The sequence below is a fragment of the Stegodyphus dumicola genome, chromosome 8, assembly GCF_044657685.1.
Source record: "Stegodyphus dumicola isolate Sdum_Otavi_A_Nest chromosome 8, ASM4465768v1".
Lineage (NCBI taxonomy): Eukaryota > Metazoa > Arthropoda > Arachnida > Araneae > Eresidae > Stegodyphus > Stegodyphus dumicola.
Genome location: NC_140775.1, coordinates 8,412,219 through 8,434,835, shown reverse-complemented (window position 1 = coordinate 8,434,835; position 22,617 = coordinate 8,412,219). Strand labels below are relative to the sequence as shown.

The following is a 22,617-nucleotide window of genomic DNA, read 5'->3' as shown; positions in this document are numbered from 1 at the left end:
TGCTGCTGCCCATAAGCCTTTGATCACAAAGTCCAACCGCGCTGCTCGGTTAATGTGGTGCAAAGCTCATCGAAATTGGACCGTAGATCAGTGGAAACGGGTTCTTTGGAGTGACGAATCAAGGTTCACCCTTTACCGTTCGGATGGCAGAGTCTGGGTCAGGCGTCTACCTGGAGAACGTCTCCTGCCAGAATGCATTGTGCCAACAGTCAAGTTCGGCGGAGGTGGAATTATGGTCTGGGGATGTTTCTCCTGGTATGGGCTGGGACCCTTGGTCCCAATTAATGGTAAGCTCAACTCCGATGCCTACTGCACTATTTTGGATGACAATGTGCTTCCTACGTTGTGGCAGTTTTACGGGTTGGACCCCTGTTACTTTCAGGACGACAATGCCAGTTGTCATGTTTCGACCTTAACCAAGGCTTGGTATGGTGCCAATGGAATTCATCGAATGGACTGGCCTGCCCAGAGTCCAGACCTGAACCCTATCGAGAATCTCTGGAAGGAGTTGCATCGCCGAATTCAGGGGTGCACTACCCGTGCAAAATCGGCGAAGGAACTTTTATGTCTTCTCCAAGCCGAGTGGAAGAAAATACCACTAGCTGTCATACAAAGACTTGTGGAAAGTATGCCCCGGATGGTCCACGCTGTAATTACCTCTCGTGGAGGCTCTACCAACTATTGATTTTGAATAAAGTTAGTTTTTCTTATCAATCACAGGTGTCCAAATACTTATTGGTAGTCAGTGTATAATTGCAGAAATAATTATAATCATTGCGGTGATATCGAAGATGAAATTTATAAATTCACCACTAAAATGAAAGATGCAATCAATAATGCGACTTATCCCTGCAAAAGCACTAGTTTTCTCCCCCTTCTTAAATATATAAAAGATATTATTGCAGAGAAGAATAGAAAACATAAGGAATGGCAGCGGTCCGGAGACCCTCGTGCCAAAAGGCACATCAACTTTTTAAACAGGAAAATCAAGCATGAAATTATGGAATTCAGAAACAAAAAATGGGACTTTCTCCTATCAAACCTGGATCCTCAATATCAAGCAGTATGGAAAATTACTAAATCTCTAAGAAATAGCAGACCAAATCAAACTCCTATCAATCTGAGGACATGGGAATCACATGGGAATCTCCTATCAATCTGAGGACGAGATTGCTAATATAATGGCTAATGAATTAGAGAAAATCTTTCAACCTCACCCGCCTGAGAATAACTCCCAAGAAGAAGAAGAAGTTAATTTTACCATTGACAGTATTATCAATTATCCTATAACAAATTTCTTTTCCTTTACTTCACCAAGAGAAGTAAGAGAAATTATTCACAAACTCAAGCCAAGGAAAGCCAAAGGCTATGATCAAATTAGCAATGAAGCACTTAAAGCCCTTCCTAGACGTTGTATTACTAACATAGTCAATATTTTTAATGCCTGCATCCGAAATAATTATTTCCCTCAGCAATGGAAACACTCAATAATAGTCAATATCTTAAAACCAAAGAAAGATCCTAAGCTTGTCACTTCCTACAGACCTATCAGTCTTTTACCTTCATTAAAAAAATATTTGAGAAAATCCTCTGCTGTAAGCTCACTAACCATCTCGAAAGACTCAATTTAATAGATGATCTGCAATTCGGCTTCCGCAGTGGACACTGCACGACTCATCAAATTCTCAATTTAGTGGAATTTGTTTCGCAAGCCTTTACTAAGAAAAACGGGGTGGCTGCATGTTATCTCGACTTCGAAAAGGCCTTTGATAGAGTGTGGCATGCAGGCCTCCTGCATAAATTGAATAATTTTATGCTTCCAAACAGTTTCGTAAAACTCATTAGTTCCTATCTGAAAAACAGGACTTTTCAAGTTCGCTGCGGTGACACCTTATCTGTCAGAAAAAGAATTCATAGTGGGGTCCCGCAAGGATCCGTTCTTTCCCCCCGGCTCTATAATGTTTATATCAATGATTTCCCGCACCCATTCAACACGAAAATACTCAAATACGCTGACGACACTGTAGTACTGACTGAATCCAGAAGTCCCCAGCTCGCTCTAAGTAATTTACAAATGCATCTCAATATGATCAATCACTGGTGCAAGACTTGGAAAATTAAGCTCAACGCCTGTAAATGTTGTATTGTTCTCTATCGGAGATACAAAACAAGATTAAGAGTCAATACTGATATCTACTTAGATAGAACTCTAATCCCTGTAGCTAATTCCTATAAATATTTAGGTATTTACATAGATAAGTCTCTCAACTTCAAAGATCATATTTCTTATATCTTAAACAAAGAAAATGCAGCCTACATGGCAATTTATCCTATTATCGGCAAAAAATCGAAGCTCAGTCTAAAAATAAAGAAAATGCTTTACATATCTCTAATCCGACCGATCATGCTATATGCAGTGCCGGCCTGGGCAATCGCCAATAAAACTGAGCGCAAAAAATTGGATATACTTCAAAATAAAGTTCTACGTAGCATTGTGAATGCACCTTGGTACGTGAGAAACTCTATAATTCATAACGACTTGGATATTCCATCTGTGCATAACTTTATACTCATGACAGCTCACAACTTCTTCGAGAAGATGAAGCATAGTCAGTATAACGCAATTAAACAAATGTTGGATTATGATCCAACCATTGAATACACTGTCAAACGCCCAAGGACAATTCATCACAATTCGTCATGGTGGTAACTTGTAAATTTTAATTTTAAAATTTACTTGAACTCTGAAATTGGACTCTATCCTATTATTTGTGTTGCATCTTATACTTATCTTAATCAAGAAAATTTTTTATTCAAGATTTTTATGTTACTATTTCATTTTTTAAATTATTTTGTATGAATTTTTACTTTATCGTATGATTCTACGAACTTTTGAACTTTTTACGGCCTATCTAGCTACTGCATACTTCTGAAGGACTTTGAACTCTTATGCCATTCACAGCTTCAAACTGTCTTCGCGCCATTTTCATGATGTCTCACTATTGCTTATCCTGCACTCTTACTAGCTATATTGCACTCACCACCTGCATTTGCCATACAACTCGCTGAACCTGCCTGCATGCTTCAATTTAATGCCATTGCTTACCACTGCACAATTTTTATGATGAAAGCCTACTTTCGTAAGTATTAAGATATGGCTGCTCACGCAGCTGAATTTTCTTCGCCCACGGGTGTTGGTACTTCCCTAATACCATTTATTTGAAAACATCTTTGCCTAATGCACTTTAATGCGATCTACTGGCGAAAACTCTTTGGTAGTTAATGGCCAGAAGAAAGTAAGTCATAAGTCATTAAAGTTATAAAATGTATGCAATGTAACGCTGTTAAGTGAACCTAGACTACGGTAAACAAATATATGCAATAAATGTATGCAATGTAACGCTACAAACAAATATATGCAATAAATGTATGCAATGTAACGCTGTTAAGTGAACCTAGACTACGGTAAACAAATATAGTGAATTTAGGAGCGCATTTATTCTATTGAGGTTTATGCGCTAACGGCAAAGTAGATTTAATTCAATCCAATAAGTTTAAATAAAATTCAGAAACAATGAGTATGATTTAATATTCCATACAAGGAAGTCATGTGGTTGGTGTACACGTCAGATTTTTTTAATCTTCAATGCTTTAACTGTCGCCTGCTGTGATAACATCATCCAAATCTTCATTCATCATTTCCCAATTAATTCGTTCACGTTTCCTTCCTCCATATCCGAAACTCCTTTGCCCCCAATTGTTTTGCAATTTGCACTTTCTTTGGCTTCATTTTCAGTCGGTGGAAATCCTTGAAAACTGTTAATAACTTCTTATCAAAAATGATACCAGTAAGCATTCAGTATTGAGGAATGAACGCTGAACCGCGTATGAATGAAATTATAGCGTTGGATCAAACAAAGGAAACAATTTAAATCCCGCGTATAAGCGAAAGCACGTTACGCGAATCTTCGCTCGGCAAGGGTTTATTGTAATTACTGTTGCTGTTATTCCTGTAAATATTGATACAATTAAATATAAGCATATCTTTTTCCCACTATTGGTCAGATAATAGAATGTGAGGCGGTAGACTAAATTGTAAGAAATTATGTAAAAATATAGGGTATTTTTCTTGTGTCTGCTTTCTATCATAAACTTTCATTATTATTTTAATTACGTGTTTTTAATTTAAACAATTTTTCGCACATACCTTCGTTCGAGGAATAAAGTAAAAGTCGCAGAATTTTATTGTTTGCAATATCTCTTACATAAAATCTGTATGTAAATTTTGGTGCAATTTCTAATTTTGTGGCTAATTATTAAAAAAACTGTTTAAATGTTTCTACTATTTAACGTTTTGGGTCGACCGGGCTTTGGACTCTTTTTCCAGTCACTTTTCAAATGTGAGAGAATGTAAGGAATTATTGCATTCAGTTGAAAGTACTGTTCCGATATAAATGGTTAGAGCGTCCAAAAAGCGTCGGGTCGAATCTAGAACAAGGTAAAATTTTTTCACTCCGAAATACTTAGCTACTTATACAGTGGCACCTGAAATAAAAGTGTGGTAGAAATTATTCGGTGCTACCTAAATTTCATAGAAAGAATTACATGAGTCTCAGCAGTCCTTCCTTTTGTGGCAGATTTTTAAGGAACTAATGCATTCCCCGTGATTACTGTTATAATGTGAACAGCTAACGCGTCCAGTTAGAATTTAAGTATCTGTGATTCGAATCTTAGTGAAAGTACTAATCTTAGTGAAGGTTAGAAAAAGGAATAATGAGAATGTGCTTAGAGTTACAAAGAAATGAAAAGGACACAAGCTACCAAATGAAAATTACCAGAATATAACCTCGCCAACCTAATGATTAAAAACCATACATAGAAGGATACTAATTGTTGCTTAACAAGTAAATCATAGGTTCGAAAATCTGAGCCGACACTTTTTAAAAACACCAACATCTATTTTCATGCCATTTCTAATTCTACAAAATCTTAAATGCAACTAACTGTCAAACAGAAAAGCAGACGTAGACGTAATGATGCATCTAGGCACGTGATCCTCGTGACAGACGAATTCTTTCAGGTTGCCACAGAAAGGCAGTGTGTGGCCACAATTCTCCCACCTTTTAAGTGGATGGCTACACACTCAAAACATAAAACTTATATCAATATAAATGAGGGTTATATAACAAAGAAAATTACTTAATACTTAAATCATATTACTTGAAAACAAAATTAATACTGATGACTAATACAACAATAATAGCACAACAAAATAAATCATAATAACTCAAAGACATGAATTACATTATTCGTGATTTTACAACTCTACCACTACTGGTGGTGAAAGGAACTTGATCATTTTGAGTATTATCTATTATATTATCCAGTTCCAATCTAAACAATCTCTGTATTGGTCTCAAGAACTCTGAATTATTGCTTTTAACAAGGGCAACTCTTATGTTGCTATCTCGACCAGGGATCACCCGAATAACGCGTGCTAAATTCCAACATGCACGGTTTTTATTTTGATCCTCCAGCAAGACAATTTCTCCTACAGAGAGAGGTTTATTTTTGTAATTTCTGGTAGACTGCTGTCTTAACTGCCCTAGATACTCAGAGCGAAATCTCACTCTTAACAATTCTCTCATTCTCTGGAGATACTTCGCTCTTCTACTCAATTTTACTTTGTCCACATTGTCAATATCAGGTACACCCGACTGTGGAGTTTCATGCAGAAATTTTTCTGGAGTTAAAGGCAAGGGATCTTCAATATCGTCAGATACGTACGTGAGTGGTCTTGAGTTGACAATTCTTTCACAATCGCACAAGACGGTGAGTAACTCTTCATAACAAAAAGAAGCACGACCTAAAAATTTTCTTAATATTTGTTTTACAATTTGTATTAAACGCTTCCACCATCCACCCCACCAAGCGGCGGATGGAGGATTAAATTTCCATCGTATTCTCTTTTCAGCAGCCTTAGAGCAGAGGCAGTCCCAGTCAATGGTTTGCAGAACTCTCTCTGTACCCACAAAATTTGTCCCATTATCGGAATATATGGTGGTAGGGCGTCCACGACGTGCAATAAAACGCCTTAAAGCCTGAAAAAATGATTCAGTTGTTAATGAGGTAACCAGTTCCATATGGATAGCACGATAAACCGCAAACGTGAAGAGCACAATATATGAGTTTCGTCCATCCTTTAAATGCAAGGGTCCTGCAAGATCACATCCTACGATTTCAAAAATGGCTGAATCACGAACCCTATCATTTGGCAAAACGCCTGGGACTGTCTCTACTCTTTTAGCCTTAAATCTCTGACATGTTACACATTTTCTTATACAGTTCCTTATAGTTTTACGTGATTTTAAGATCCAGTATCTTTCTCTTAAATGCGACATCAATAATGTACTACCTGCATGCAACAAATCTTTGTGTGCACTTAATATCAATAATTTGACTACTGGATGTTCAGAAGGTAATATGATGGGGAACTTAAAGCTGTTAGAGTCGTCACGATAAGCAACATTAGACTTAGCTCTTATTAGACCATGATTATCGACAAATGATCTCAGTCGTCTTAGCTTATCATCTGTTTCACCATTAAACGACTCTTTTTGTATTAATAAAATAAAAGCTATTTCTCCCCTTTCTATTTCAGATGCAGTCAAATCCTTAGAATGGTTGTTATTATTATTGCGTACATTATTATAAAATCTGAACATCCATGATAACATTCTTACAATTTTCTTAAATGATGAGAAATATTTATAGTACCATCCAATACAATTATCATTCTTTACCAACGTAACAATAACTGTCTTACGTATTTCTGAATTAATTAAATCCTCATCTGGTTCATCATTAGATTTAGGCCAATTTGTCTCATCTTTCCGTAACCAATCAGGCCCCCTCCCACCATTTTCATTCTATTAATTGATCTGCATAACAACCTCTAGAAAGTAGGTCAGCAGGATTGAGACTACCAGGGACATGTCGCCATACACTGGGGGAGGTCAAAGACCTGATTTCCTGTACACGATTAAAAACGAAAGCTCCCCAACGTTGATTTCGCCGTATCCAACTTAAAGCCGACGAGGAGTCAGTCCAACAACGAATACGAACTTCATGTAGGCCAATATCATTAATAACTGAAGACAATAACCTAGAACCAATATTACAAGCAAGAAGTTCTAATCGAGGAATCGTAATAGGTTTTAAAGGCGCTACTCTCGATCTTGCGTGTACCAAACTAACCTTCACCTTTTTGCCACTCTGTACTCTTAAAAAGACGCATGCACCATACGTACTTTTAGTACTGTCACACACTCACAGCTTCATTAATAGATTTAAGACCTACCCATCTAGGTATTTGGATACTGGATAGCAAGTACAACTTTTTAAGCCAAAACCTAAACTTTTTGGTTAATTCATCGGGAAGAACATCGTCCCATTTAAGCCTTAAATTCCAAGTTTCCTGTAAAATTAGTTTTGGAATCAACATTACAGGAGCCGTATGCCCTATAACGTCAAACACCTGATGAGCTACTGCTAAAACTAGTCTTTTAGTAACTGGGTCATCCAATTTTATATCTTGACTTATTTTGCAAGATAAGGTATCTGTAACTGTATGCCATACAAGACCCAAAACAGACACATCTCCTTCCGTGGAGAAATCTTCCTCTGGTACATCACTTCTTATATTGGATTTAAAATGACCCGAAGCCATAATTATTTGTGATTCATTTACAAACTTTCTCATTTCTATTTCTGAATCCATACTAGCCACACAGTTATCTACGCAAAAGGATGTTTTCAATATCTCCGCTGTATGACTTAAGCTTTCGGGAACTACACTCAAATGATATTGTATTGTAGCGGCCAATAAATACGGATTACACGTAATACCAAAAACTACCCTTCTATGCCGATACAGTTCTACTTGTTCTTGATTATCCCTACTGAACCACATAAATCTCAAAAAGTCTCGATCTTTTTCCCTTATAGATATTTGCAAGAACGCTTTTTCTATATCTGAAGTAACACCAACGTAATTCATGCGAAACCGATTAAGAATCGAAGGTATAATTTCAATTAAATTTGGTCCAGTAGACAAACAATCGTTCAATGATGGGTAACCAGGCGAATGAGAACGTGCGTTAAACACTGGTCTTATACTCGTGCTACTATTTTCTTTAACAACTGCTCTATGAGGTAAATAATGTACACCGTTATATTTATTCTTATCCAGTATTTTTTCAATTATCCCGAGTGCTAACCAGTTCTGGAAAACGTCTCGGTAAGCGTCAAAATTTCCCGTAGTCATTAATTTTCTTTTAGTACTTACAAGACATTTTTCTGCTATCACTTTGTTTTCGGGTAAAAGCAAGCTATCCGACACCCAATGTAATGCTACTTCGTACCTTCCCTCTGAATTTACCGTAAGAGTTTTCAAAATATTTTTGCGTATCCTCCTGTAACTGAGTTTTAGTTTTACTTACGGAAGGTTCACCAATACCCAAAACATCTAACTTCCAGAGATCACTAATACATTGACCCTTCACTAACAGAGAAGAAATTAGAAGGGATGCAGTATTTATCGTAGTTGGCTCAGTGCCAGTAAATTTACCCATAACAGTCCAGCCTAGCTACGTATGCACCGCGCTGACGTCGCACGTAAGGGGAACAATTTTTCCAGTTAGCAACTTACCAGCAAAATCCGCACCAATTAGTAATTTTATCTCTTTATCGACCTTACATGTACCATTTTCTAAATCACTTAATTTGATACCATGTGACTTAAGTTCGCGTAACCACGAACCAGATGGGAGTTGCTTAATTTCAGAACAAATTTTGTTTTGACCAAGTACCTCTAATTTACACTTATATAAAAACTATGTTATTGAAGTAAGCAATCAATTTGTAATTTAGGAAAATGTTAAATTATCGAATACACTTAGTAAAACGTATTTATCGAATAAATTACAAGAATATAACCTACCAGACAGAATTCACAGTTAAATATCAGGCTTAGATGAATATCTATATCTATATATATTTATATTGTAGAGAAATTAGGTATTTTTTGGAAGCATTTGGAAGCAGGAGAGATGAAAAATAAGCAACGCCTTCGCCGGGAATCGAACCACGGACCTCTGGAATACGCTCCCAGCATGCTGATCAGTACACTAGGAAGGCATGCTAAGAAGGCGGGAGAAATACCTTATTTACTCCCCCTTTTAAAGGGCGACTGGGGTTTAGGGGATCCAATCGCCAAATCCTGAGTGTGCATAATCATCATCCACCACCCTTTTAGTTCGGGCGACATTACCTATTTTTTGGAAGCAGGAGAGATAAAAAATGAACAACGCCTTCGCCGGGAATCCAACCACGAACCTCTGGAATACGCACCCAGCATGCTGACCCCCTACACTACGAAGGCAAGGTAGACATAGGGTTTAATAGGATATGAAAAAAAGCTATATTACAAAAACGAATTAATAAAATAACATTTCAAAAGAATAACTGGCAGACCGAACTCATGATTAAGAATTAGCTTTAGTCTAATGATTATAATAATATATTTTAATTTATGCATGTGATATATTTTAATTTAGAAAAAGAATACAATAAAAGCTATTCAGAAGTTTAAAAAAGAATTTAGAAAGGAACTGAACTGCAGATGTATACACGAAAACAAATAATAACAACAAAATAATTCTAATATAGCAAAAACAATTACAAAAATGTAATTTTACAGAGCCACAACATTCTTCAAAATCAGTTTCATAAAAATGCTTAAACATAATTGTACTGTAGAAAAATGATATAGCGCCCAGATATATCACGAAATATACACAGGTTTAGAAATAAAATTATATTAGAGAATCAAATTAATGAAAGAAAACTGCAAAGTCAAACGTTTTCTGCGTTATGAACGCTTTAAGATTTGGAGTAGGTTAAAAATAAAGCTGCATAAATATATCAATTATAACAAACAAAACACTGTATTAAAATAAGAGAACTTATAGGACATCAAAGATTATCAATTATCCAGTCGAAAATCAAAACAGCAAATCATAATTCTACGTAATATTTCATAAATCTGGTAAAGACAAAAACTTACTCAAGTGAATCATGAGTTAAATTTACAGGATTATAGTTCAATCTGTACACAGATTTACTACACGTAGCCTTGAAAAAATTAAATTCTCATTTTATAATACGTTGAATTAATATCCTTACAGCTTGTTGTAGATTCTTTTTCCTGACTTTTAAGAAAAATCACCTTTTCTAAATGTTTAAACCACAAATTTTCCTTGGAAATCTCTTTCCATTCATCGGTTAAGAAAACTTGCTGAGTATGGGCAGAAAAAAACACTAGCGCGCTGTTATATAAATCAGAATCGGAATGCATATCGGCTAAATGCAGAACTTTGCACACATTTCTGACATGAAAATTGGATTTCAGAAATGATGAACACTTTTCCTTGAGAGCGGGAATATCGTATTTATCAGCTGCTGCGTATAATTGCATTGCTGTTGCTTCCAAAGGTTTTTCCAGTTTCTCAGAATACATAAATAGAAGCAGTTCATCCATTATGTCAGGTTTCACATCGGATATCACAACTGTACTGCTTGTGGATTCACTCATTTTAATTTGCAGCATTCTCGAAAATACCGAGGATCGTGCACATAGAATAAATTTGTGTGCGGGGAAGGTTTTCGAGCCGACTATGATAGTGATATCTGATAACTTTGCACTTCTGTACAGATTTTGAAGATCATTGATGTAATTAGGGCATTTCATGGAAGACATAATCTCACAAGAAGATTTCACAATTTCAGAAGAATAATGGTAGTTCGCAAATTTAAACTCGCATTCAAGTAAGAATGAATTACCCCATAGTATTGGATAATCCTCGAAACATCTCCATTTTTTGTCCGTTTGGAATAAGTGTACGTTTGGAATAAGTGTAATCCCAGAATCACTTTCAGAAAGAAAATCTCTTAAAAACGTTATTTTGCTTGCAACAAAAATTGGCTGGCTGTCATTGTTATCAATTTTACAAAGGGAAATTTCGATCCTGCGTTTTGGAGAAATATGAAGTATCATATTCCATTTACATGAGCTTATACTTCTGACAGTAAACACATGGCTGTATAAATTTGTATAGCTAGGGATGGCGTCAAATGTTTCTATTGGCCAGCGAAATGATATTTCCTCTACATTGATACGGGTGTTCGCCTTCTGGGCAGTAAAAGGTAAAAAACGTCGACTAGGAATTTCGTATTTCTCCATAACGTGGTATAATTCTAAAGATTCAGACATACTAAAATCCATACTCCCTGTGTAAATATATTGAATGATAGAGGACAACACATCCGGTTGGGTATCCAGAATTTGTTTGTAAGTGTCTTCTTCTTCGAGTTTTTCTGCCAGTTTAGTCCACCTTGCCCACAAAATTGCTTTATGCACTTTAAAGGACACACCTTTGGCTTGTAACATAACGTCTGCAAAAATTTGGGTTTTGTACGAAAGAGGAGGCAGTAAGTCTTCTTTACTAAGATGACATGTTGGTTGCAAAATGCATTTTATGGTGAGAATGTCATTTGGCTGATACCGGAGAAAGGAATCTCTTATAAGAAACTTCTGGGATTCCTATTCTGTTTTAGTTTTAAACACTTTGGTTATATCATTAAGTTCAAGCAACTGCTTTCTACAATCTTGTATCTGAATACTAAATTTGACTTTACATTCTTCGCAAATACTATCAACTCTTACTAGACAAACAACTATATAATCGTTACTGAGCTTACCGTTTGGATATAATCGTATACGCCATTCCATGCCAGGTAAAGAATTAAAAGCAAATAATGGACTGTCAAAAATTGTTGAAAATTTCAGCATGTGCGACTGATGGCACATGCTGAAATTTTCAACAATCCAGGTGAATGTGAATTTAACGCTTTCGTGCTTCGACATCATGCACGGTAGAATTCTTATTTCAGCGGCTGCCGTCTACATTGAATGAAGTGAAGCTGAAATGATATATCTGAAACTTTGACAAGTTAGCTTGGAGTGATAACGGTCATAAGACCTTTACTCTTGTTGATCTTCTATTATCTCAAAGGTAATCCTAAAATAGCAGTTACCTTTTCAAAGCTTATCTGAAATCGAAAAGCATATACATTTTCTTAACAGATTTATGAAGAACTGAAGATTTGGCACAGCTTTTAGACAGAAAGGAAAAACACATATTACGTCTCATAGTTCGTTAAGGGAAAATGTTTTGGCTCTGTTGTTTCTCTGGATATCAAATAGACTATTCAAAGCAATGTAATCATTTTAACAACTAAATATGAAAAAATAATACACTTCATAATATTAAAATTTACTATACAAATATATATTATCTTAATAAATCAAAGGATAGGTACTAGCTTTAAAGCGAGATCCTCTAGTGTTCAGTAACAACATTTACTACTGGGTACAGATTGAAGCGAAGTTGGTAACTGTGAATTCCCAAAGGTACATTAGGGGTATCGCTAGACTTTGTTAACTGTTAATTCCAGCCCCAAGTGTGATGAAGAACATCTGGCGGGGTAGTCCGAGGAGCTTTCTTCCCTCTTCCATTACCAATAACCACTTGAGAGAACTCTCAGATCACCGTGTATTTCAAGTGCCCCCTTTTCCACATAAGCATTATACATTTACAAACACCCATGCCTTCTCTAAGATTCTAACCCGGGCTCATCGGTAAGGCAGTCAGCATCACTACCCACTTAAGCACTTTTGTCTTGTAGGTGTTCCAACATTGTATTAATTAGATCAGCATAGGAGTTGTCTTCCAGGCTTTTGCTGTTATGTAGGCACTTTAAACTCAGTGTTCAATGAGCACTGGGTTCAAAGGGTCTTTATAAAAAATAGTTGCCAGCTTGTTTATAGAAAGCTATATCTTTCAAACAGGAGGAATGGTTATGTAGGGTTCCTGAAGTAATGCCAAAGAGGGCTCTTTGTGTATCATTAGTAGAATAACATTTAAGGTGGCTGCTTAAGCTCTTTATGAATTACATTTATGAAAGTTTCTGCTCATGCCTTTTATGAGGCTGTGTGGCATGTGACCTATAACTGTTTAACTTTTATGATAGTCTTCAATTGCGTTCTGTACATGGGACATATTGAGGAACTTGCGGGATGACTAGTCTCGTTGCTAGTGCCATTGTTTTTATTTTTCAAGTTTCAGTGCTATAATCTTTTGTACTATGTTCTTTACCACACCTTGTACAAGCTGTTGAAGTTTTACATTTGGCCAACTGACCAAATTATTGACAGTTGTAGCACCTGCGCACTTGGAAATTAAATTAATCTTTAAAACTGCACAAGCTAAGGTCCAAGAACTCCACTGTTGTGGTTTAGAGAAGTTCGTAACAGGTGTTTCATCGCAACAGTTTCGAAATAGTATAACATTAATGGTTAACATTAACAGCCCCACTAATGGACGAATAACTAATACTTGTTAGTTTGCTAAGCACTGTTAGTTTGACTCAACTTCGAACCTCGTGAATTGCCTGGCTGCATGATTGGTTTTAGTGAATTTCTCCATGTTTAACGTGAATACGAATAAGTTTTTTTAGAATGTCCTCCACGAAGGCATCCCTCCTCGTAGGGAGATAACTGACGTGTGCTTCACCAATACTTAAAACCAACCGAGCCGAAATATGTATTGCATTATTTTACCCTTTCATATTACTTAAACAAAAAATATAAAAGTCACTTTAAAAATGCTTGAGTATATTTGACCTAGAAAGTGGCTGAGGAATGAAAATAGTTCGATATATGCTAAATTGCTGCGTGCGTATCGGTTTGTAATAGATTGAATGCACACATGTCCGATGATAGGTTAATAAAATTTATTTTATCAAAAGAAACATTTCAGATTTCTGGAACTTTCTACAGAAATACTTGTGTCAGTGTTCACAGTAACACAGAGTACAATTAATAGTAACACATCAAACTACTAATAACGTTAAACGCAACGCAATGAGAAGCTAAAGAGCGAAGCTAACCCGGAGATACTTCAGTAATCCGAACTGACGCTGAATCAACAATTACAACAACAACTGAGAGCTGATGCTGTCTCCTGTCTTACACAGTTTTCACCCGGCCGCCGAGATATTTCTAGAACTTCCCAAAATTACGGGAAGGCATATGAGGGTCACATTCGGTTACCTATATATGAAATCAATTATAATTATTCAATTACAATACTTATTATGGTAATATAGGGAATCGGACCAAAATGTCGCCAAGTTTGGTGACTTTGGGCGGTTTCTTGCCAAATTTGGCGACAAGATGAGTCGCTCAACCCGTTGCCAGCTTGGCGATGTTTCGCCAACTTAGCGAGATAGCAATTTATTCAATGTTAAGTAGACTTGCTCCTGAATTCTTAACTTTCCGGCATGGCATCGTATCTCTAGATTTTCATGTTATATTACACAGAAAAATAAAATAATTTCACTCATAATTGCACTAAAATCACCTACCTGCTATGTACACAATTCGTAACAATATGAACATATTGCTTATATTTAAAGCGAAAGTTATATTTTTAAATGACACGGTAACATTTGATGAAAGAAATATTTTGCATTTTTATTCTTTTCTAAAAATATACTGAGTCATTTAAAACCTTGAAGTGCTATACGGCTTCTAAGTTGTGTAAAAACCCCATAACAAAATGCATACTTCTGTATACGAACAGTATAAAAATTTCGCTACTGAATAAAAAAAGCACAAAATATAGGGTCATCTCATAAATAGTGCGTTTTTAATCCAAAGGGCTAATCTGTCCAGAAGTACTACTAATTTCGTTTTGGAATTTTGCTCTGATTCACTACAAGCGTTGTTTCACTTTTCAAATTGTTGCCACCAAAGTATTATATTTAAAGAAATTAAATAATGAAGAATCTGCATAAATGTATGTATGTTTCTCGCATATTGATAAAACAACGGTACCTACAGCCGTCCAATTTTGAATAACGTAATCCTCCTGCAAATATGGGCATCTGGAAAACCAGATTTGAAATTTGCAATTTGTTTTATTATCATTCATTTTCATATTTTGTAAATGTTGATTATATACGAATAATCAACATTATATGCGAATAATCAACATTTCATATTTTGTAAATGTTGATACGAATTTTTGATTACCAAATTCAAAGATTTCAAAGGGAGTAATGGCAACGTCGTACAGAAAAAAAAAAAAAAAAAAATTATCTCCAGCGCGCGAGATTGTGTATCGGAAATTCTAAAGATATGCTCACTTTAAAATTATTTTGCGATATTGCTGTTAAACTGAATTTTATGTTTAAGTGCGAAGAATAAGATATTTAATAAATAAAGATAGCACACAAAATGTTACAAAAACGCCTCTTTGGACGTAATTTAAAATCCGAAACCTTTCAGATTTTCTTTTCATACTTCTTTGAATTTTTCAAAATTAAAGTAGAATTTTTATTTAATTTAAAATGCACTCTTTATCATCGTCTGCTACAGTTATTCAAGAGATATGATGCGAGTTTGTTCCACCAAACATTTGCAGGACGTTGTCATGCAGCTCTACAAATTTTCAGGATTATCTAAGCTGTAGTTTCTAACTCGGAATTTCTGGAACCATCGTTGAACCATTCTTATTGTCCGATGTCTATATGATACTTCATTAATATTCACATTAATCACACTACTTGGCGTTGTAGATACATTAGGAGTTTTTCGAAGCGGGAGAGATGAAAAATGAGCAATACCCTTGCCGGGGCTCGAACCACGGACCTCTCGAATACGCGCCGACATGCTGACCACTACACCACGAAGGCATGCTGAGAAGGCTCGAGAAATGCCTTATATACTCCCCCTTTTAAAGGGCTACTGCGGATTAAGGGACCCAATCGCCAAATCCTGGTGGTAGAGAATCATCATCTACTACCTTTTTTTAAGTTTAGGCACCACTGTAGAGACATTAGGAATTTTTCGAAGCAGGAGAGATGAAAAATGAGCAGTGTCGTCGCAGGGACTCGAACCATGGACCTCTCGAATACGCGTCGAGCGTACTGACCACTACACCAAGAAGGCATGCTAAGAAGGTGGGAGAAATACCTTACAGAGTCTTTAAAGAAAATATGCTCTTTCATAAGCTCAATTAGCTCTGGAAAAAAAAATCTTATGTGGGCACCACATGATTTCCTTGTACGGCCTACTAAATTATACATACTGTTGCGTGTGTACGGGTTCGTTACGAAATGAATGCACAAGTCCGATGAAAAATGAAGAAAATTTATTATTATCACAACGAATATGATTAAATGTCCTCAAATAATCGCGCAGTATCACAATATATCACAGTAGTTACCTTCTAACTACTCAAACGTTCAACAGAAGTTTATTCAAAACAGCTAAAGAAAGCTAATTCGCGAATTCGCTACAATCAACAAAAGCAGTTTTCTAAACAAATCTTAAAACAAACAACAAACTAACTAAAATCACTGACTAACTGAATTGAGAGGTTTTCCTCCTTTTTATAAGAAATCGCGCGCGAGAACTTTCTGGAACTTTCTCGAAATCAAAAAGAGATATTTATTAAATGTTACATGCACGCGCTCTTGTCACAGGGGCTACGCCATCCGTGACATGACCGCAAGGGGCAGAAATTGTAAAGTAGTTGAATGGAGTGGTTCGCATGCTGCTGTTTCGAAGTCACGTCGCCATAGAAACAAATGGTAGCCATTACTACGGTTACCGTTGTCACGCGGCGAATATAAACTTTTAGTGCTTCCGCTCACATACTTCTAATTGCAAAGCAGTAGTATGACAACCGCTGCATTCGACGACTCTACAATCTCTGCCCCTTTCGGTAATGTCATGGATGACGTAGCCCCTGCGATTTTTCTCTCCGTGGCGTCACTGGCTACGCCCCCACCGCACACCACAAATGCAGATGAAGCCACGCTTTGTATCCACTTTCTCATTAATAGAAAATTATATATAAAAATTATTGCATTGCACGAAATAGGAGTGCTCGTGGTAGGTTATAAATTTACTATACATTAAAAAACGCTACATAAGGGTTTGAAACATTCCAGAAATTAGAGATAATACATTTATTTTAAACCGTATTATCAAAAGAATGATGCACAGCATTAAAATGTTGAGCAAAATTATTATAATTAAATATAAATATTAAATACAAAAAATTCATTAAAAATGACGAACACGCACTAAACCAAAGAAATGCTTCGAATGACTATTGTAGACAGAAGCCGGCCCACGGCTTCAAATGTAACCCTACTAAAATTGCTTAATCTGGACCGTTATAAAATCCTGTATCTTCCACCCCTATTTTGCATGCAAATAATCGAAATAAGCAGCACGAGTGCGCATTCATTTGAACGTTGAAAACACTAGATATGTTAAAAAAGATATGCGTCCGCCGAAGAATATAGTCCTATCATTTCTAGCAGCTTTAATTTAAAAATTAAACAATGACATGTGAATATTATTGAGATAAAAGAAAACTGACCAGAAAAGGTACTGAAATTTGAAGGTAAAAACATTTTACCTTCAAATTTTAATTTGAAAATGAAACAGAATACATATCGATCATTTGTGAAGAATAAGATCGGATCCCCTTTTGGTGTAATATTAAAAAAACTGCGACTCGATCTTTTTGAAAATTTTAGGAGTTTTAGTGAAATGCTGGAACCATTTGTAAAATAGTATTTCATGAGGCATGGCCGGATTTAGGGTGGCAGCTGAAGGGGCACAGTTTCTGGAAAATGAAATTTCTGTTTATAAATCGAATGCAGTTACAAAAACATTGATTTTATGCAAAATTCACAACCGCCTTCCCGAAATTAAATCCTAACTATAGTAGTGTAATGAGACGAAAACTATGAAAAACAAAAGAATACGCTTTTATACTGAGACGGTAAAAGAAGCAAATTGTTTAAACGTTACGAAAAAGAATCAAATATCAAAGCAATGATTTATCGAGCTCAAAAACAGTACGAAGAATACGAATAATTTGATATCAACCTGAATTTTGAAAAAGGGGTCGGAGAAAGAAGCAAATGCGTCATAAAAAAGGTGAAACTGGAGTTCGTCAAAAAACAGGATATTTATATCCCTCTTAGATGCTCAAACACTGAAGAATATTAAAATCAGTTGGCTACTTGATTCGACAGAGGTTAAAGGTAAGATAGAGGTCTTTATCAAAGCCACAGCTCCAAAGTACAAAAACGATCAAGAAATTCGAGTTACTCAACATTCTATAAATACATCCTTGGTGCAGTTAAAACAAATTATTATTACACGATTCAAAAAATTCCCGAGCCATACACTCTGAAAAAAAAAATATGTTTCAAACAAATTTTTCTCAGAGTACTTACTTTGTGATATCCTAGTTTCAGTACAAAATATTAATGTGTACCTAAACGAATTCACAGTAGGGATGTCATTCATGCGTAATCTTAAACGAGGATAAAGAGTTAAAAAGTTCCGTTTATTTAAGTTAGTGTGTTCGAAAAGGTTTGATTCCTTTCCATTAAATATTATAAAAATAGTCTGCTACTGTTAACTATTTAACATTTTCATCAATACGAAAGACGTATTTCGTTTTCCAAGAATATTCGTCGAACGCTAGCAACGAGATAACTCGTTCTCAATGCAAGTTTTTTTCAATAATAGTAATAATAATAATACAATGTGGTTTGGTTTAGTTTATTTGATTGTGACAAAGCAGTACAGGTATATCTCCTAAGAGAAGGGATGCCTTCGTGGAGATCTCAGTCCATATTCTTTTGTTTTCACAAAATTGACAAAGAGTAGGACAAAGGCGAGTCGTTACCACAATGAATGTGTTAAAAAGCTAGGGAACTGACGTTACAACTAAATGGAATGTTGTTCTTTAACTTTATTTGATAACATGCCCATAGCTAAATATATGAAAAGTTTTGGAGGCATTAATTAAGCATTTTCAATGGAAGAAAAAGCAGAAGCTTTAAAACCTGATTCAGTTCAAAATAATTTACCTTCGACAATTAAATTCAATTTCTAAAGAAACACTACAAGCTTGCTTAATAAGTGACATAGTGAATCTCCACGATAGAGAGCAAAAAGGAGTATAGACTGAAAATTTTACAAGAACACCATAAATGAACTATTTTCATAGTACTGATACATTTTTTGGTAAAAGTTTACTATTGGGTGCCCCTTGTTTTTGGCGATTCTTTTTGACGCCAAGATCGGCACCAGGAAGACACAATTTCAAGATGGCCGCTACACAAAACCAAAATAATCATTTGTAAATCAAAGAATTGCACAAACTGTGTGTCCATGTACACATCGATCTGTTTTCACTTAAAAAAAAACATCCCAGAATTGCACAAACTAAGCATTGTGCACTGCCTTAAATTTGCCCATGACTATTTAACTTTGTTTTAGCTTCCTGATTTTTTAAAATGAAATTACAACAATCTATTTTAATTTTAAAAAAATCGGGAAGCTAAAACAAAGTTAAAACTATCATGGTAACCAGAAATGAGGTTTCATCGTCAAAATTAAAAAAAAAAAAAAAAAAAAATTATTATTGCTAATCGAAGAGGCACCCAATTCCATACTAGAGCCCATTTTTTTAAACTTTTATGGGTAATAGTGCTAACTTTACAAAATAAAATTCAAATTTATCTCATCTGTATCCGAGGCACACTTTAATTCAAAATTATACGATATGTACTATTAAAACACAAATCATCGTTACTACCAAATAAAAAAATATGATTATATTACAAAAGCTATTTAAAATTTAATCTTGAATGTAGGCATGGAATTTGGCATTAATTTTTTTATCTCTGCTACAAAATACCACATTCTCTTACAGTTTCTCTAACGCTTACGTCCTGTACGTTTTTTCCTATTCGCAGATTTCTTTCCATAACCAAAGGTAACTCTGAGCGCACATTTTTGCAAATCACAATCAGAATGCTCCTCGGCTAGCTGAAGAATCTTACCCGCATTTTCGGCATTAAGATTCGCTTTAAGGAAGGAGGAGCACTTTTCTTTGAGAGTAGAAACATCGAACCTATAGGCTGCTATGTACAGCTGTTCAACAGTTTCTTTTAGGGGTTTCTCTAGACAACCAGAATACATAAATAGAAGTATTTCATCCATTATATCGGGATCTATATCCGAAACTGTAACTGTATCCATTTTCGGCGTGATCTCTGATGTTTCGAACATTTTACGAAATACTGATGATCTCGAGCACAGAATGTATTTATGGGCCCAGAATGTTTTCGAACCAACTGTTATATTAATATCTGATAAATTTCCACTTCTATAAAGATTTCGTAAATCACTTTTGAAATAAAGGCAATTAACTGAAGATGGAAAAGCACAAGAAGTCTTTGTAACCTCTGAAATATATTTGCAATCCGAAAACTTAAACTCGCATTTAAGCTCGAATATGCAACCTAAGAATAATCTTTTCGAAATCAATAGCAACTGCTCTGCGCATCTCCAGCACTCGTCTGCAGAAAACAAATACTCATTTTCTAAAGAATGTCTGGTGAGGCTTATTTTACTTCTAACAAAAATCGGCCTCGACGCACTATCATGTACCTTACAAAGGTAAATATCAAAAATTCGAGAATCATCCGTTATTTCACGGATATGAAGGATTAGGTGCCATGTACAGGACCTCTGTAGAGCGACAGAAAATACACGACTGTGTAGTATTGTACTAACAGGGAAAGTGATGAAATCCTCAATTATCCAATCAAATGATACTTCCTCTCCGTTAAAATGGCTCCACACTTCTTGTTCCACAACAGGCGAACGTTCAATACTGGTGAGATTATACTTAGCGGCAGCTGCATAGACTTCTGCCAATAATTCTTGTTCCTTGAAGTTCAGTTTCCCAGTGTAAACATATTCGATCATGGCCTCCAAAATGGTAGGTCTGATGTCCAAGAACACCTCGCATGTTGCTTCTGCATCGAACTTTTCTACTAGTTTGGGCCACCTTGCCAACAAGACAGATTTATGCACATTGAAAATATGATCGCCGGCACGGAGCACGAGATCCGGGAATAATCCATTTTGGTAAGAGAGTTGGGGAAATTCGTCGTTTGTCTCATACACTGCTTCCAGGGTACACTTCACGACCAGAACATCTTCTATCAGCATATCTAAAAGACGTTGTCTCTCGACAGAAAAGTAGTTTATCATTTCATCATAAGTAAAGATAAGTATTCCGGTGCAAGTCAGACCTTGAATGCGACTTTGAATAGCACATTTCTCGGGAACATCACCATCTAAGTTAATAATAACATCTATGTAATCGCGATCAGAAATTCCTCGCGGGTATAATTTTATACAACACTTTATATTAGGTAATGTATTTAGGGTAAACCTGGAACTACGAAGACACTGGCCGTTTGGCTGATGACACATGCTGAAATTTTCAATACACCAAGTGAATTTAAATCCACCGTCACCATCTTTCTCCATTTTGCTTCGACGGTACCAGTAGTTTAAAGCGCTCAGCAGCAGCAATCAAATTATAACAATGAGGAGTGACATGTGACTTTCGAACGGTTGCACTTTGCATCATACGATAAGAAGAACGAAACTTATTACGTCACTTCCGTAATTCCTGCACTTGTTTACCCAGAGAGACAGCGAAACATTTTTAACGGAAGCCATTAGATGCTAGTGACCTTCATTGTTCAGATAACTCGGGATAAAAAGAATGATTTATTCGATACTCACAAACATAGAAATAACATTCTATCTAATCCTTAAAAACATTGCTTGTGATAATGCATTAGTATGTCTGTGTTGATACATCATACTAATAATGTAATCCATTTTACTTATTTTTGTACTACGTATCTCTATTACATGCCTTTTTTATGATTCAAACAAACATTATAATCTTTATGAATAAGGTATTTCTCCCACCTTCTTAGCCAGCCTTCGTGGTGTGGTGGTCTGCACGCTGAGCGCGTAATTGAGAGGCCCGCGGTTCGATTCCCGGAGAAGGCCTTGCTAATTCTTTTCATCTCTCCGGGTTCAAAATTACCTAATGTCTCTACGCGGTTGCATTCTGTTAGACAGAGCCAAGCAGAATGTAAAATTCAAAATAATAAAGCAACAATACTCTACAAACGTATTCAAAAATTACATACACATACATTTACATATTGTTTCGTTTCGTAAAAAAGAACGAATTGTAGACCTTTAGCGTAATGTTATGTGCTGACTATGGATACTAACAGAAAGAGGATGGATGTATCCAGGCCATACATTAAGAATTATGTAAAAACATGATTAATATTAAATATTAAATATACTTGATTTTGCAGTTTTGGGTGCATTTACGTATTAATGCGAAATAATAGCAGAACTAGGTATAGATTAAAACGGAAGAAAATAGCATTGAGAACAAAAGTTCCTAATCTGTTAAATAAAATTGAGGACAGTTTAACAAAGAAAGATACAGACGATTTATGCAAATTGCATGAATTATTATTAGAAAAGAAAACTAGCTTGTGTTG

At 35.7% G+C, this 22,617-nt stretch overlaps 1 protein-coding gene across 1 annotated transcript in view; it reads right to left on the bottom strand.

Moving 5' to 3' along the window:
• LOC118191335 (uncharacterized) overlaps positions 1-21,591 on the bottom strand; it is a 34,037-nt gene extending 12,446 nt beyond the window's left edge. Inside the window, exons 1-5 of the mRNA XM_085822894.1 lie at positions 19,948-21,591; positions 10,289-11,514; positions 10,127-10,194; positions 7,334-8,207; positions 5,322-6,101 (exon numbers count right to left, since the gene is read on the bottom strand). Of these exons, the coding sequence (XP_085679020.1) occupies positions 5,322-6,101; positions 7,334-8,207; positions 10,127-10,194; positions 10,289-11,514; positions 19,948-21,568 (4,569 nt within the window). The 5' untranslated portion in view covers positions 21,569-21,591. The remainder of the gene's footprint in view (positions 1-5,321; positions 6,102-7,333; positions 8,208-10,126; positions 10,195-10,288; positions 11,515-19,947) is intronic.
• Between the last annotated feature and the right edge of the window lie 1,026 nt (positions 21,592-22,617).